General features: G+C 37.0%; 1 protein-coding gene across 1 annotated transcript in view; it reads left to right on the top strand.

Moving 5' to 3' along the window:
• Positions 1-8,873, top strand: part of LOC106475841 (MIF4G domain-containing protein-like) — a 10,409-nt gene extending 1,536 nt beyond the window's left edge. Inside the window, exons 2-5 of the mRNA XM_013936514.2 lie at positions 2,521-2,805; positions 6,699-6,817; positions 7,244-7,540; positions 7,669-8,873. Coding sequence (XP_013791968.1) covers positions 2,521-2,805; positions 6,699-6,817; positions 7,244-7,540; positions 7,669-7,902 — 935 coding nt within the window. The 3' untranslated portion in view covers positions 7,903-8,873. The remainder of the gene's footprint in view (positions 1-2,520; positions 2,806-6,698; positions 6,818-7,243; positions 7,541-7,668) is intronic.
• The last annotated feature ends 6,266 nt before the right edge of the window (positions 8,874-15,139 follow it).

Genomic DNA, 15,139 nt, shown 5'->3' on the forward strand with positions numbered 1-15,139 from the left:
AACCCGGATTCTAGCGTTGTAAGTCCGCAGACATACCACTGTACCACTGGAGGGCTAAGTTTAAATACCTACGACGCTAAATTCTGGGGTTCGATTCCCTGCAGTTGACAGTACGCAAATATTCCATTCTGTAGTTTTGTGCTAAAAATCAACAACAATCAAAGTAATACAAATTGTGTATGTTGTAAATCGAGGTGTTTAAATATACGAATTCATTTGTGTATTCTAAACTTATTGCAACGTGTGTCATTGGTTGAGGTGAAATTGATACGTTCTTTATATTTTATTTTGAAAATATTTGAACTGTTTAAGTTGAACCAACGTTATTTCAAATAAAAGTATATAGATGGCGCATTTTTAATTTCAGTAGTAACATTTAAGTATAATATGTTTTGAGCCACGCAGAAGTAAGCATAGGACGTCATATTCTTAAGTCCAGTATTAATTAATAATGTGTCTTTAATTAGTTAGTTTTGAATTTCGCGCAAAGCTACATCGGAAGGGAATCTAAATTCGGTTTCTAGCATTGTAAGTCCCGCTGTGCCACATCTGAGTTTTTAGTAATTTTGCGAGATGTGGAAGAATGGTGCCGGACATGCAGTACATGTAGTGCAAAAAGGGGACCCAAGCATAAAGGACGCCCACCTTATGAAGAGTTGCCTGAGAATGTGTCAGAGTTTGTGAAAGTGTTATCGGAAAGGATGGATGATATTCACCATCAACTGCGTTCAAATTTGAAAACGCCTGCTGATTCGATGAAGCTATCTTATGATAAGAGAGCTACTGAAGTCTGCTTTGTACCAGGAGACAAGGTATGGTTGTATAATCCCAGGAAGACCAAAGGGAAGTCTCCTAAGTTGTCTTCTCCATGGGAAGGCCCATATGACACAGTGGATCGTCTCTCAGATGTGACTTTCCGGGTAAAATGTGGTCGGCGAGGTAAGCCAAAAGTGGTTCATGCCAACAGGCTTTGGCGTTATCACGGTCCAGGACATTTCAGTTGGGACGAAGTGGACAACAGAACAAATGACGCTGCTGAAGACGTGACACCTGAAAAAGCCACCGTCGAAGAAGAAACTCTTCTCAGTTTTGAGAAGGGAAACGGTGAAGCTCTTGATGAAGTTACTACCACTGATGTGACTGTTATCGACGATAGGAAATTTCCTGATGAAGCAGATGAACCCCATATGAAGCAGAAGCCAACGAGACGGAGACCAGTACGGAAGAAGATGCGTCCCATAAAATTAAGAGACTTTGTTGAATTGTAATTTTGTGTTTGTAATTCTGTACATTTTAATTAAGTTATTGTTATTGGTTTATTGTATGTGGTTATTGTTAGGGACGAACAATACTAAGGAGGGGCAGTGTTGCGTCAGCGAGGTCACGTGACTAGTGTCACGCCACGTTTCTAGAACTATCTTGTTCCTTCGTGAATGCCCTAGCATTTACTAGATATATGTTAGTCTGGTATATATATATATAAGACGCTCACAACGTGACAATAATGTGTGTAGGTAGTGAGTAATTGAACTGCAGTCAGATAGTATTGTTGAAGTTGAGCACGTTCGTTGTTATAGCGCGACTGTTGAAAATAAGTGTATCGCTAAAGTTTCGTCGGAACGAAGTTACGGGAAATCAATTAACAAACGGAGACGTAACATTATTAATGATGCTAGTTCGTCTCCTAGGCTTTATTTCGTCCATGTTTTAAAAACTCTGATCTGTCTTGTTAGGGTTGTGAAGTGCAGTTGCAATAATTTAACTGCCCCATAGTGTGGAAAAGTGATCAACTTACAGCTAGCTTTTGATCTTCCTATGTGATAACAGTGTAGTCACTTATATTCTATCAAAGTGGGACTACATATTCACACACTGATAAAGGTAAATTCAATTTTAGGATTCTCCTTACATCAAATTCTACATGAAGAACCAGTTGCAAAGTGCAGTTTTATATCAGCTGTAATTGGTCCAGCTAGGTCAATGATATTAGAGAATGTTATCTAGCGTATTTTACATGATTATTACTGTGACAGTGTAAGCGCATTATGAGGAGCACTCATGCACCAAATTTGGAACTGTTTGATTATTTGGTATTTGAGTTTTGATTCCCATAGATTTATTGTAACATTGGATAGCGAAAGGTAAATTAGGTATTACAATGACTTGTGTTGTTAGTCTGTTAAATGAATATCCGTCTGTAACTATTGAGAGTATCTTGTATTATTTACGTTAATTTGTCAAAATCGCTGAGTGGTACTTAAAAGAAGCAGAGCCTTTGCTGCATCTACTTTAGCTTTTTACATGTCTTTAAAGAAATATACCGTAAAGCTTGTATTGATGTTAATCTGTCTCTTCTTTCTTGTTTAAAGTGGTCGAGTTACGTCAAATTGAGTTAAACTGTTGTAAAATTAAAGTATTTTCCGAAGATAACCTAAGCGACAGCTTTATAAAAATTGACCTTTACCGTACTGTATTGATTAAGATTTCTTTTTAGTTTAAGGTAAATTCTTTCTTTGTTAGGTGTAAGAATGTCGGGTGATATTTCAACCTTCATGAAGCAGTTTTCTGCTCCAGGAACAAATGGGCATACTGTTGCGAATGACCTACGGTTAACTCCATCTCCAGAACCAGCACATCATAAAAATAAAGTACAGTTTCATGGATCTCAGTCAAAGTCTAGCGAGAAGAAGAGTGCCCTCAAACGCTCCAAAAGTTTTACAGGGAGAGAAGATATGACAGCAGGAAGCGCACACACGGATGGTTTTCCTGCAGAGTACCAAGATCTCGTCAAAAGGGCTTTACATGGTGAGTAGTGGTGTTATGTACTAGGAATGACTTCAGCTGGAGTAAATCGGTATTGTGAAATTTAAAAACATTTACATAGCTTTAATCCTGTTATATATCTTATAATGATCTAGACCAAAATCTGTTTTTGTATTAAGAAAGAAGTTATTTCCAAAAGTATCTAGAACTAATTTAATACGAATAGATGCAGAAAAATACTAAATAAATTAGGTTCAAAATTACATGTTTACTCAGTACTCAAATGCGAAAACAGCCCTTCCATTATTCACCAGTCTTAGCTATGTGTAGTAACAAACAATGACGTCAGTAACAAAAAACAAGAAAATACTTACTGAATGTTGGTAGTTACGTGTCAGAAAATATTCAGTACTCTTAGTGAGATATGTTAGATAAACTCTGATGTTATGATTTTAATTGAAATCGTCTAAGCCTCATCCCATACTTGATGACTAAGAAAAATGCTTGACGGTTTATAATGCAAAGATTCAAAGTTCAGTTCTTGTAATGGGGCACAGTACAGTTAGCATGTCTTGCACCTTTGTGCAACTTCTTCCAGGGCGCGGGCTGGATAGCAATTTATTAATGCATTTGTGGGCCACACCGTATGAAACAAAATTGTAGCTAATAGCTCATATTTTAATATTATATAAGTTTTAAGCTCATAAATTTATAAGGCAATATTTAAAAAATCCTGAATTTCCTCTACTGTGAGAAATGTGACAGTTTTTCTGTTGGCATTCCCTCTTCTCTAATTTATTCGCCACCCTTACAATATGTACGATATTTTACGTGAATTACTCACTATAATATCGCCATCGCTCAAACAAAGCATAATTTTCCTAGCCTTCAATCTTATTTGGTTACAATATCAGACACCTCTTGCCCACCCACCTGTTACATCCCCTCCTTCAGGATTTGTTAATAATTCTCTCTTACGTTTAATACTACATTATTCATAACCAATAGAAAGCCAAGGTTTTCAGCTATAAAATAACTTATATGTTATGTTGTTTTCTTTAGAGAGAATTGTCAATTTTTCTTTTAGTACAAGCTTCGTTCCCATGGGGAAGATAATGACTACCTTGAATGAATTTTTAACAGTTCTTGTTGCGTAGTTAGAAAGCCAGAAATATAGTGATAGTTATGGGGACATTCTCTGGTTTTTTGCATGTTATTATTCTATGTTATTTGGTGCATTATTTAATTAAATAAAAATTACCATTAGTATAAAAAAAAGTAGGGTTAAGTGCCAACGACAGTGGTCAGCAAAAAAGAAAGAAGGTCCAGATAAGTACTTTATTTCTTGTTTGTCATGTGTATTCTTTATTTATTTATGTTAGTTAAGGTTAGACTAGGTCAAATAAATAGTAATAATAGTAGAATAAAAAAATTGAGTTTGTGGGCGGATCGCGGACCAGATAAAACTATCTCGTGAGCCCGATGCGGCCCACGGGCTGTACGTTGCACATGCCTGCACTAGACGTACTTGTATGTCATTAGTTGACGCCCCTCAGTGGCACAGTGGTATGTCTGAGGACTTACAACGGGTTTCGATATCCCTCATTGGCAGAGCACAGATAGCCCATTGTGTAGCTTTATGCTTAACTTCAAACAAACACTAGCTGACTGCCCGTTACATGACAGTAAACGCTGATTTTTTTTCTGAAATTTAAATCTATATAAATGTTTTATTAACATGTTTTCTAAAAATTAATTATATTATAGTAACAATATATGTATAAAGAATGTTTGTCCTTTTTCCTGGTATTTTATGAAAACATCTTTTGTGAAAGGGTCCTTGATTAGAATGCATTTTTACGTTATGTTCAAAGCTGCTTCTTGATAAAGCCTTATAGATTAAACCATTGAACAACAAAATCTATTTCTGGAAGAAATATTCCTACGTATTCAATGTTTATAAATGTTTTGACTAAATTTTTAAAAATCCTTACCAAAGGCGAAAAATATTAATATTAATATATTAAACCGCCATCTATTGGGTGAAAAGATATTTAAGTCATTTCTGACACACACACAAACTGATGTTTATATGTAATACATTATCCTCGACTTAATCTATACATTCGTATTTTTTCGAATATTCAAATAACTTACATTTATAAATATTAATTGTTAAATATGCTTTTGGTATTTTAACACATATATTACCTACTTGGCCTTAAAAACATAAAGAAAACTAAACATTTATTACTACCAAATATCTTTTATATTTTGTTCAGTCGAAAGAGTTGAAAATTTGTATCGGAATGTCCTCACTACGTTTTCTAATTCCTGACCTAGAATATAATAAAATCACTTAAGAGTGCTATTTAAGTCTCTTTCAGAGTGTACACGTACTTTTGTTAACGATAACATTTCATTTTTCTGCGTAGTTTTTATTAAAAATGCAGTGATTAAAGAATTACTTTGAGGTACATTTTGAAGGTACAGACAAATTCGTTTTAATTAAATTCTATAATTTTCGTAAGTCATTCAGTAATGGTTTCCTGTAATTTTTGACGGGCTTTTATACTAGTACAACCATAAAAAGCTATTGCTTTAAATAACAAATGCATGTGTACTTCAAAATGAAAATTATGTTTAAAACTGAATTAAACAGAAACACCTTAACCATATTATTTGTTACAGAGGTTCTTTAGATTTTATCTGAAAGATCTGCTAACACTGAATATAGAATTGTGTATCAACACATTATTTCAGAATGGATAAATATTGAGCAGTACCGCAGAGCATTAAATTTGATTTTAAATAGTCTTATTTTTGAAAGTATGTGTTCACTCTGTATCTGGGCCTTTGCTGCAACCAAATTCGTAAGCACGGTAGGAATTTATTAAGAAAATGCATATTTTACCTTTATTACTTATGAAAAATGGCTAATGAAATAAAAGAAAATACTAAGTTGCATGTTTTTATACCGGGTGTCTAAAATCGGTATTAATTTCTAAGGTAATAAATTCTAAACCAAGATAAAAACATGCAGTTATGTTGGTCAAGAAAATCCGCAAATTTTATTCCATCTTGCTAGTTTTGGCCTAAGCCAAAGTTCAATATTTGTGTGTGTCGTAAGATGTGTACTATCACCCCATTAATTGAACTTGCATATCTACACATCCTGGATAGCTTTTATTTTCTGTATTTGAAAACCGATGGTATCATTGACATACGTTTCTTGCAGCTAGACAGGGCTCCCACCTCATTTCGAATTTTGTAGTGAGGTATTTGACAATGCCTTACCAACCCATTGGTTTGGCCCAATGCCGCTGGACACATTAAGTCTACTATTTAAACCCTAGGCCCAACTAAACCTGTTGATCACAATAATCATATTATGAAACAGATGAAAGAAATTCAGTACTCCTGGTGTCAACATGTTTGATGAATGCCTGAAGTACACGGAAGTGAACACTTCAGAGGTCTTGAAATTGTAGTACAAAACATATGGTTATGTGAATAAACGTGTTTTACCATATGTTTCTGTTCTTTTTTGCTTACAGACTATTATTCTTTAAATTGCGTACCAAAATTTATAGACATATTGGATAATCACAAGCCAATTAAGTCTATAGCTAACGCTAATAAAAATATATAGATTTCCTCAAAACTGACAATTTTAAATTGTTTAGTTAATTACCTTTTCTTTCCGATCAACGTGGTCATCCGTGAAATCTCAGAGTAAATTATAGTCCATAAAGCCGAGAGCACAAAGTTTTGTCTTGCAGGAAATCTTTATTTTTGTATAGATAAAAAGGTGAAAACATTTGGTGAGATAGATAAAAGGCATTAGGTCTACTAACTAGAAAAATTTATAAAATTACCCAAACAAAATTATTGTTGAACACTCTTTTTGTAGTTATACAGTTTATTTCTTTTAGATCCCAACTCTCTGACATCCCTTCAGCTGATGGAAATAGTGAGGGTAATGTGTTCCAAAGCCGTGGAGAGTATTCACCACGCAGAACCCGCCGCTCAGATGTGTTTTGCCATTATTGAGGTAGTTTTTGTTCCTTCTAGCTGCTTGTATATTTTACCTGTATGTCATAGCATATATATTAGGCTGGCAGTACAATTTATATATAAAACTTCATTGTCATAATATAACTTATAAAATTGACGGTATGATTTGGTGTTTGAGTAGAGCTTTCTTCAAAATTTCCGTGGTGACTATCTTGTGTAATACGAAACAAGTCAGTTTTCTGGGTTATTCCTATGAATAAACTAATAGTCATGTCAAAATAATACATTTAAATATAATTGTATCTTTCCCATCACACCAAACCATTTCAGAAAACTGTGTTAGATGGTTGTTTGGAGTTTATTGGCGCAAAGCAACGGGGTTACATGTGACAAACAACTGTTAAAGAGAGAAAACTGTGTACCAGTCATCAAATCTGACTTACATTGACAACTTATTTTGCAGAGGGAAAAAGGCGAAACGTTCTTGGAGAGCCTACTTAATTCTTGTCGTGAGTGGTTTAGTGAACGTGACAAGTTGCTGCGGTCAGTTTCTGGGGCTGGTTCCCGCCGTTGGATAGCGTATATCACCTTCCTGGCGTGGCTGTACCTTTGGCTCAAAAGTCGTCAACGTCAGATCCTGGTTGCGAACGGGCCATCTGGCACTCCAGCTGCTGCAGACCGATCTCTTTCCTTGGTCATGCTCTTGTACGAGTGCTGTGAACTTATCTTACAGCCTCCATCTGTAACTTGTTTAGCTGAGGTAAATATACTTTACAAAATATAAAATGCTAAAATAATGTGAAAAGGAGCAAAAAGCATTGAATTATTTGGCAAAAATATTGTGCTGACTTGCAAAGTTATAGTTTGAGATATATTTTTCTGTTATAGATCGAGTGCTTACGTTTTGTGCTAACAAGTATAGGACAACAGCTGGAACAGGATTCTTCACAACGTATGCAACATTTGGTGGCCCATATGCGTGATGCCTTCATCAATCCGTCCATTTCGGCTCAGATCCGGAAAGCGCTTTTGGAACTGGTGGAGCTGCACGCCAGTAAATGGCAGCTGGATCTGCCTCAGTCAATGTATTACTTCCCCTATACAAGTGTGGACAGGAAGTGACGTCGATCTTGAATCATGGCTTCTCCAGCCCCTGTATCCAGACATGAATAGGAAGTGATGTCATAACCATAGATAATAAGCTTTTATTTGCATATTAATTTCTAAACACGAAGATATGCACAAATTATATCATTACTTATTTCGATGGTGAAATACAATTTAAGTTTTCACGTGTGAGAAAAACAATAATGGTCTAGTCAGGAGAGGGCTTATACCTTTGTTCTTTTTTTTCCTGCACTGGTGAATTGACTATGCAGTTTATATTGTTTTTATATGTATCTGTCTTCATATAGCTGTCACAGAGTTTATGCACGACATGAAAAAAAAATGTACAAATGTTTATTTTGCAATTCGTAATGTAATGAATGCGTGTGATGTCTATCTATTAGAAATGAAGTCCGAGTAGGTCATTTAGAATGTGGTGCGAACCTGGAGGCTTTATAAATAACACCTGAAATCACTAGAGAAATTACATTTTAGGATCATGGTCAAGTGCCTTACAATATGTTCGTATGAACTAATGAGTTAAATAGTAAAAGAAATAAGAAAATAACACTTGTGCTAAAGATTATTCCATTTGATAAATTTTTCCAATGTGCTTTTTTTTAAAAAAAAAATCAAGCTTTTATTTAGATTTTCTTTTTTTTTAAAGCAAACTATGCACGAATGTAAGCTAATATTTTTATCTAACAAGATAAAGAAATGTTTTCTACCATCATCTTTTAGGTTTGGAAGTTTTCTGGTGCTGTTTCCTTGGTATGTTGGCGTTCGTATTTTTTAAGTTTATTTGTTCTGTAATAGTACTATTTATTTTTGTCAGAAATTGTAATGCCACACTGTAAAACAGTTTAAATGTTTAAATATTGTTTTTGAAAGATTAAAACTAATAAACCACGCTTTTTCTTTTGTAAAATGTGACAGAAAAATAAAATTTTAAATACAAATTGTTACGAGTAATTGAACTAATGAAAGTGGTTTCATTTGTAAATTTTTAGTTGTTTGGGGCATAATGGTGCAAAGCACCTTGGCTATTTGCACCAGCTAATCGTTATAGAGGTAAAAAAAAAGTAATATTATATAAAAGGGGGAAGCCCCAGCGGCACAGCGGTATGTTTGCGAACTTACAAAGCTAGAAACCGGGCTTCGATACCCGTGGTGGGCAGAGTACAGATAGCCCATTGTGTAGCTTTGTGTTTAACCTCAAATAAAAGGTAAAAAGAAAACACGTTAAAATCTAAACAATGCTCAAAAATTAAGTAGAAATTAAATAGAATTAAAAAGAAAAATGGCTCGTAAATCTTTTAAAACACAATCAAGCTGGACAGTGTCACTATCACCAATGACACTGTCCAAAGTCAGGGGTAAATCCCTAGCCCAAAACATGTCTAAAATGGTGCCGCCGCTCACATTCGTTGGTTGTTTGGGGCTTTATGGCACAAAGCAACGTGGCTGCTATCTGCGCGAAACAACTAGTAAAATGACAAAAAAGATAAAACTACAAAAAGTAAAAAGAAAACAAGCTTAACAATACCCAAAAATCAGATAAAAACTAAATATAATTAAAAAGGCCAATGACCCGTGAAAAGCTAAAACTCGATCAATCTGGACAGTGTCACCATCGCCGATGACATTGTTCCATGTCATAGAAAAGATATGTTTAAAAAGTGTCACTGCTCACACTCCTAACGACAGCACGAAAGTAAAGTATGGGCAATTGAAACTTAAGTGTCACAAAGGCCACACATTAGCGGATGAACTCCACATAAAAGAAAATTATAGTTAAGAAAATCTGTTAAGGATCTGTTAAGATAAGAAAATCTGCATACCCTAGACAAGATATTTTCCTCCTTCCAATGGTTAGGGAAACCAGATGGCCAAAGAACAGCAGTATGTTTCATCTGGAAAAGCTTGTTATGAAGTTGCTCTTCTCAAATCTAATGTCACCTGATGCAAAGCCGGGCCTTTATCACAGGACCATAGTCCATATTAGGTACAGGTACGGTTGTGACAGAACAAGAGCAGACAGACTTAGGCGCAGTGTCAGCATGCTCGTTCCCTTGAACACCGACGTTGCCAGGTGTCCAGAAAAACTGGATAAAACGAGTGATAGAGAAAACTGAGTCAGTCACTTCACAATGTCTAAGAGAACAGGGTGAGAACTGACATTAAGCGATTCCATGGCCAGTAGAGAGCTAAGAGAGTCTGGGTAAATAGTACAGTTAGTGTACTGATTAGCTTCTACATGATCCAAGACAAGAAAAATGGCATACAACTCAGCAGTGAACACAGAAACTGTAGAGGAGATCCTGTGAACAACCACTGAGCCACAGTAAACCATTGCGGAACCCACAGAGTCACCTAATTTCAAACCATCCGAACAGAAGAATGGTTCAAAAGAAGTTTGGCAAAGAGAAGACGGTACTTCCAATCGGGAGTATCCACCTTCCTCAGATGACTTAAAGAAAGGTCACAGGTGGGGATGGTAATGAGCCATGGTGGAATGGTCTAATCATTGGACTCAGCAACATCATCCACTGACAGACCCAATTCAGCCAACTGTACCTGGATAAGAAGGCCAAAAGGAAGAATGGCAGATCATCTATTTTAAAAGAGCACAGCCTCCCGAGGAAGGAAGACACAACTCAAGGTGGGATGCTGTGGAAAAGATCAAAGCTTGGTAGCATATTGTGAAGAAAGTTGCAAATGGTGGAAGTGAAAAGGAGGTTCGTGGGACTAAGTGTAGAAACTCTGGATTAGCAATGTGCGAAAAAATCCCATGCAGAACCAAAGCATCAGATGATGAACAGGTTCCATCATTTTGATGGCAGTGGATCTGGTAGATCCACAAACCATACACCCATAATCCAGTTTGGATCGTATGAGGGCATGATAGATCTTCAACATAGAACATTGTTCCACTCCTCATGAGGTGGAAGAGAGGACACGGAAAATGTTCAGTGCCCTTTTACACCTGACATGAAGCTTCTTAATGTGAGGAATAAAAGTCAGCTTGTGATCAAATAGAAGCCATAAAGACGTCACCTCAGGAACCACGGGAAGAACAGCACTACTAAGACGGAGCTCAGAATCTGGATGTAAGCCTCGTTGATGGCAAAAATAAATGCAAACGGTTTTAGAGAAGGTAAAACTATTTGCTATGGTCGACTTCAACAATCGAGTGAGAACAGTCTGAAGCTGCCACTCAATAAACCTCATGTTCAATGACCAACAATAAATGTGGAAGTTGTCGCCATAGAGACCATTTGCAACAGCAGGAGGAAGTTGTTTAGTGATATCATTGATCTTGATACTGAAAAGGCTGACACTCAAGACACAATGCTGAGGAAGTCCAAGTTCCTGTGAGAAATAATGGGACAGGGTCGAACCCACATGGACTTGGAATTGTCTGTTAAGTAAAAAGTTACAAATAAAAATGGGCAAACTGTCATGCAAATCATAGGATTGGAGGTCCAACAAAATTCCAAACCCCCATATAGTGTCATAAGCCTTCTGATCATCAAATAAGACACAAAACAAGATGTTTTCTCTTGAGGAAGGCTTCCCCTGATCGAGGTTTCGAGTCAAATCAGGTGGTCCATGGTGGAGTACTGTCGACGAAAACCATACTGGGTGGGCGAGAGGAGGTTGTTTGATTCAAGGAATCAAACAAGACGAGCATTAACTATCCTCTCCGAAACCTTATGATAATTAGAAGGAATCTTGGGATCCTTCCCAGGCTTAGAAAAAGGTAGAACAATAGTCTTGCACCACATATTTGAAAACACGTTCTCCTGCCAGATCTGGTTTTTAAAAAAATGGAAGATCAAGAGAGACAGGAGAGAGATGGCACAGTGAACATCATCAGGTTTGACTGATGTTCTACCAGACTGATGAAGAGCAAACTTAAGTTCCACCAGTGTAAATGGGTGGTTATGATCATAGAGACAACCTGCCCTAAAGGCTTTTGGGTGATCTCTCAGCCCGAGATTTGATGGCCAAGAAGGCAGGGAAAGAAACAGAAATGCTAGAAGCACGAGAAAAGCTGTGGCTGAGAGTATCAGCAACTTCCCGGACATTGGGGAGCAAGATGGAAAGGGGTTGGGAAGCATATATCCCATTGACCTTCCGAATCTTGTCCCAGATGACCTTAGAACTGGTGGTAGACGAGATACTGGTAGTGAACTTAATCAAAGATTCCTTTTGGCTTTGATGCTTGACCAGCCAGGCACAGGTACGAGCCTGCTGGCAAGCAAGGCAGTTGGGAAGAGAGGGATACCCGCAAAAGACATCCAAGGCTTGTTTCTGAGCCTTCTGTACTCGCTGGCAGGCAGGAGTCCTCCTTGGATGAGAACACCATGGAAAACGCATCAAAGTTTTAGGAATGGAATGAACATCTGTCTAAATTATACAATCAGTTACTTCAATCATGCAGTCATTAATAGATGGCACACTAACAACAGCAGGATCAGGTTCCAAGACAGGGAGATGAAAGAGAGCCAGCCAGCATGCTTCAAGGCACACGACTGCAGCCAATCTCATGCATAATGATTGGAAAATGTGGGTCACTGTCAACCCTCCAAGAAAAAAGTGAAGGGAAACTGATAGACAGATCTATAGCAGTAAAGGACTGACTAGGTGCATTTAAATACGTAGATAATCCAGTATTGAAGAAAAACAGGTTGTGATCTGAGAGCATACACTCCACAGAACGACTTCTCCCAACATATTATCACCCCAGTGTCCATTAAAGTCTACCAAGATGAAAAATGGAGCAACTGTTCTATCAGAGCATCAAGGTCTGGTTGATCGTAAGTCTCTCCTGAAGACAAGTAGAAAGAAGAAACAGTGATGGTTCGACCCACGGAGATACGGAAAGCTGAAGCCTCCATGGATGTATCGAGCAAAACAGACAAAGCAATTACAAACCACCATGAACTTGACTGTCACACAACCTGTCACGTTGGAAGAAAGAAAACTACCGAAAGGTGACAATTTGGGTAGGTCTCAGGAAGGTTTCCTGTATGGAGACCACTTAGGGTGATCAAGGCCTTAAAGTAGTCTAAATTAGAAGGTAAACCTCGATAGTTCCTCTGTATCAAGTGGCCATACTTATTTAGAAGGAGGAGAACTTGGCAGAGAACCCTTCTGGTTGGGACCACAGCATTTCTCTTTAGTAGAAAGAGGTCTTTCAACCTCTATGTAACCTACTCAAGGATGATTGGGCAGAATATATATATATACTATTACTAAGCTTACAGAACGTAGTAAGTAGTAGTAAGATATAATATGTATGGTTAAAGGATGCGACACGACAGACGATAGTTGCTTATGCCAAATAGCGGGGTTACCCTCACGATCAAAGTGGAGATCCATTTTGCATTCTATTCAGAGGGAAAATCTTTTATTCGAACTTATCCTACTCGTTTTTAGCAAAAGTTATATGATTTAGAACTTGAGGTGCAAGCTTTGGATTTGGAGCATATACAGGGCGTTATTTTACGTTCTAATAACGTTGGTTTGAACAAGGGTAACAGTATCATGCAGGGAAGTCTGAACTTCGTAGTTCTAAACGAGTGAGTTGGTGGGTGGTCGTGTAGAGATTGAAAAGGTGTTCTATGATTATTATTCTGCGATGAATATTTCGTAAGGTGTTGTCTCTCATTATGTGGAAGAGTGAGTCTGATCAGCTTTAGTGTGAAGGGAATATTACCATCCAGGAATTTTGGAGGTGTTACCTCAGTTGTCTTCCAACAAGTCTCCAGGCTTTGATGGCTACATTGTAGAGCTTTTTCGTTGATTTTTATCTTTTTTTTTCAGGAGGAATTTTTTATTATTATGTTAAATGAACTGTTCTACCAACACAAGTTATTTGATATTATGAAGCTAGGAATTATTGTATCGATTCCCAAAAGTGGGGATCAAAGATGTGTGGAGAATGGTCGCCCGATACACTCTTGAATACCGATTACAAAAAATTTTAAGGATTTGAGCTAAGCGTTTATCTAAAGTTGTGGTTAATTTGGCGTCACCTGATCAATCGAGCTGTGTACCTAGTAGACATGTTGTAACAGTTCATTTTAACTTTGAAATTACTTATCGATTATCTTCATGATCATAACCAAAGAGAAAATTTGCTGAAATAGGAAAGAGATTAAAGCTTTTGAGATTATTGAATTTGTTTATTTAATTGGTTTGTTAACTTGACTCGGTTTTGGGGGAATCATTTATTCAGTGTATTCGCCTTTGTTATTCGAATATTTCTAGTGTTGTTAAAAGAATGGATTTTTCACGGCCGCTTTCCCTGTTAAGAGGGTTGTACGACAGGGATGCCCACTTTTGGGCATTGTACATCTTGTACATCTTGTGTGTTAAACCCCTTCATGCTATGCTTTCTTGTTGTGTGGCTTTTGAAGGTATTCGTATTCATAATATTTTGAGTTTATTATTTGTGAAATTGTTTGTTTGTTTGTTTGTTTTTGAATTTCGCGCAAAGCTACACGAGGGTTATCTGCGCTAGCCGTCCCTAATTTAGCAGTGCAAGACTAGAGGGAAGGCAGCTAGTCATCACCACCCACCGCCAACTCTTGGGCTACTCTTTTACCAACGAATAGTGGGATTGACCGTCACATCATAACGCCCCCACGGTTGAAAGGGCGAGCATGTTTGGTGTGACGGGGTTTCGAACCCGCGACCCTGAGATTGCGAGTCGAGCGCCCTAACCACCTGGCCATGCCGGGCCATTTGTGAAATATTCAGGTTGTTTCTCCCATGTTGGACATGTATGCTCTTTTTCGACCGAAAATAGGGAAACGTATATATTCTTATTATTCTCAGTTTTATTTCGCCAAGATTTAAAGCAATTTTATCGTCTGTATGAGGTAACAGCGTAGTTGGTAACAAGTAGAGTACAGGGCTATCTGTTGTGTAATGCACTGACCTCTTGACATAGTTATTTTTTTATTTCTTTTTTTATGTAAGGATTTGTTTATTTTTAGTTCAGAATTACGAGGTGAGCATGTCGTTTAGTACAAGTTTATATTATACATATTGTTATGTAATATATGAATAGTTTACAATTGTTCTAGTTAAGTCGGGTATGTGTTCAGTTGGCTTTGATTTGTTATATTTCTTTTTTTATGTAAGGATTTGTTTATTTTTAGTTCAGAATTACGAGGTGAACATGTCGTTTAGTACAAGTTTATATTATACATATTGTTATGTAATATATGAATAGTTT

This window comes from Limulus polyphemus, unplaced genomic scaffold, assembly GCF_000517525.1.
Source record: "Limulus polyphemus unplaced genomic scaffold, Limulus_polyphemus-2.1.2 Scaffold9266, whole genome shotgun sequence".
Classification (NCBI taxonomy): Eukaryota; Metazoa; Arthropoda; class Merostomata; order Xiphosura; family Limulidae; genus Limulus; species Limulus polyphemus.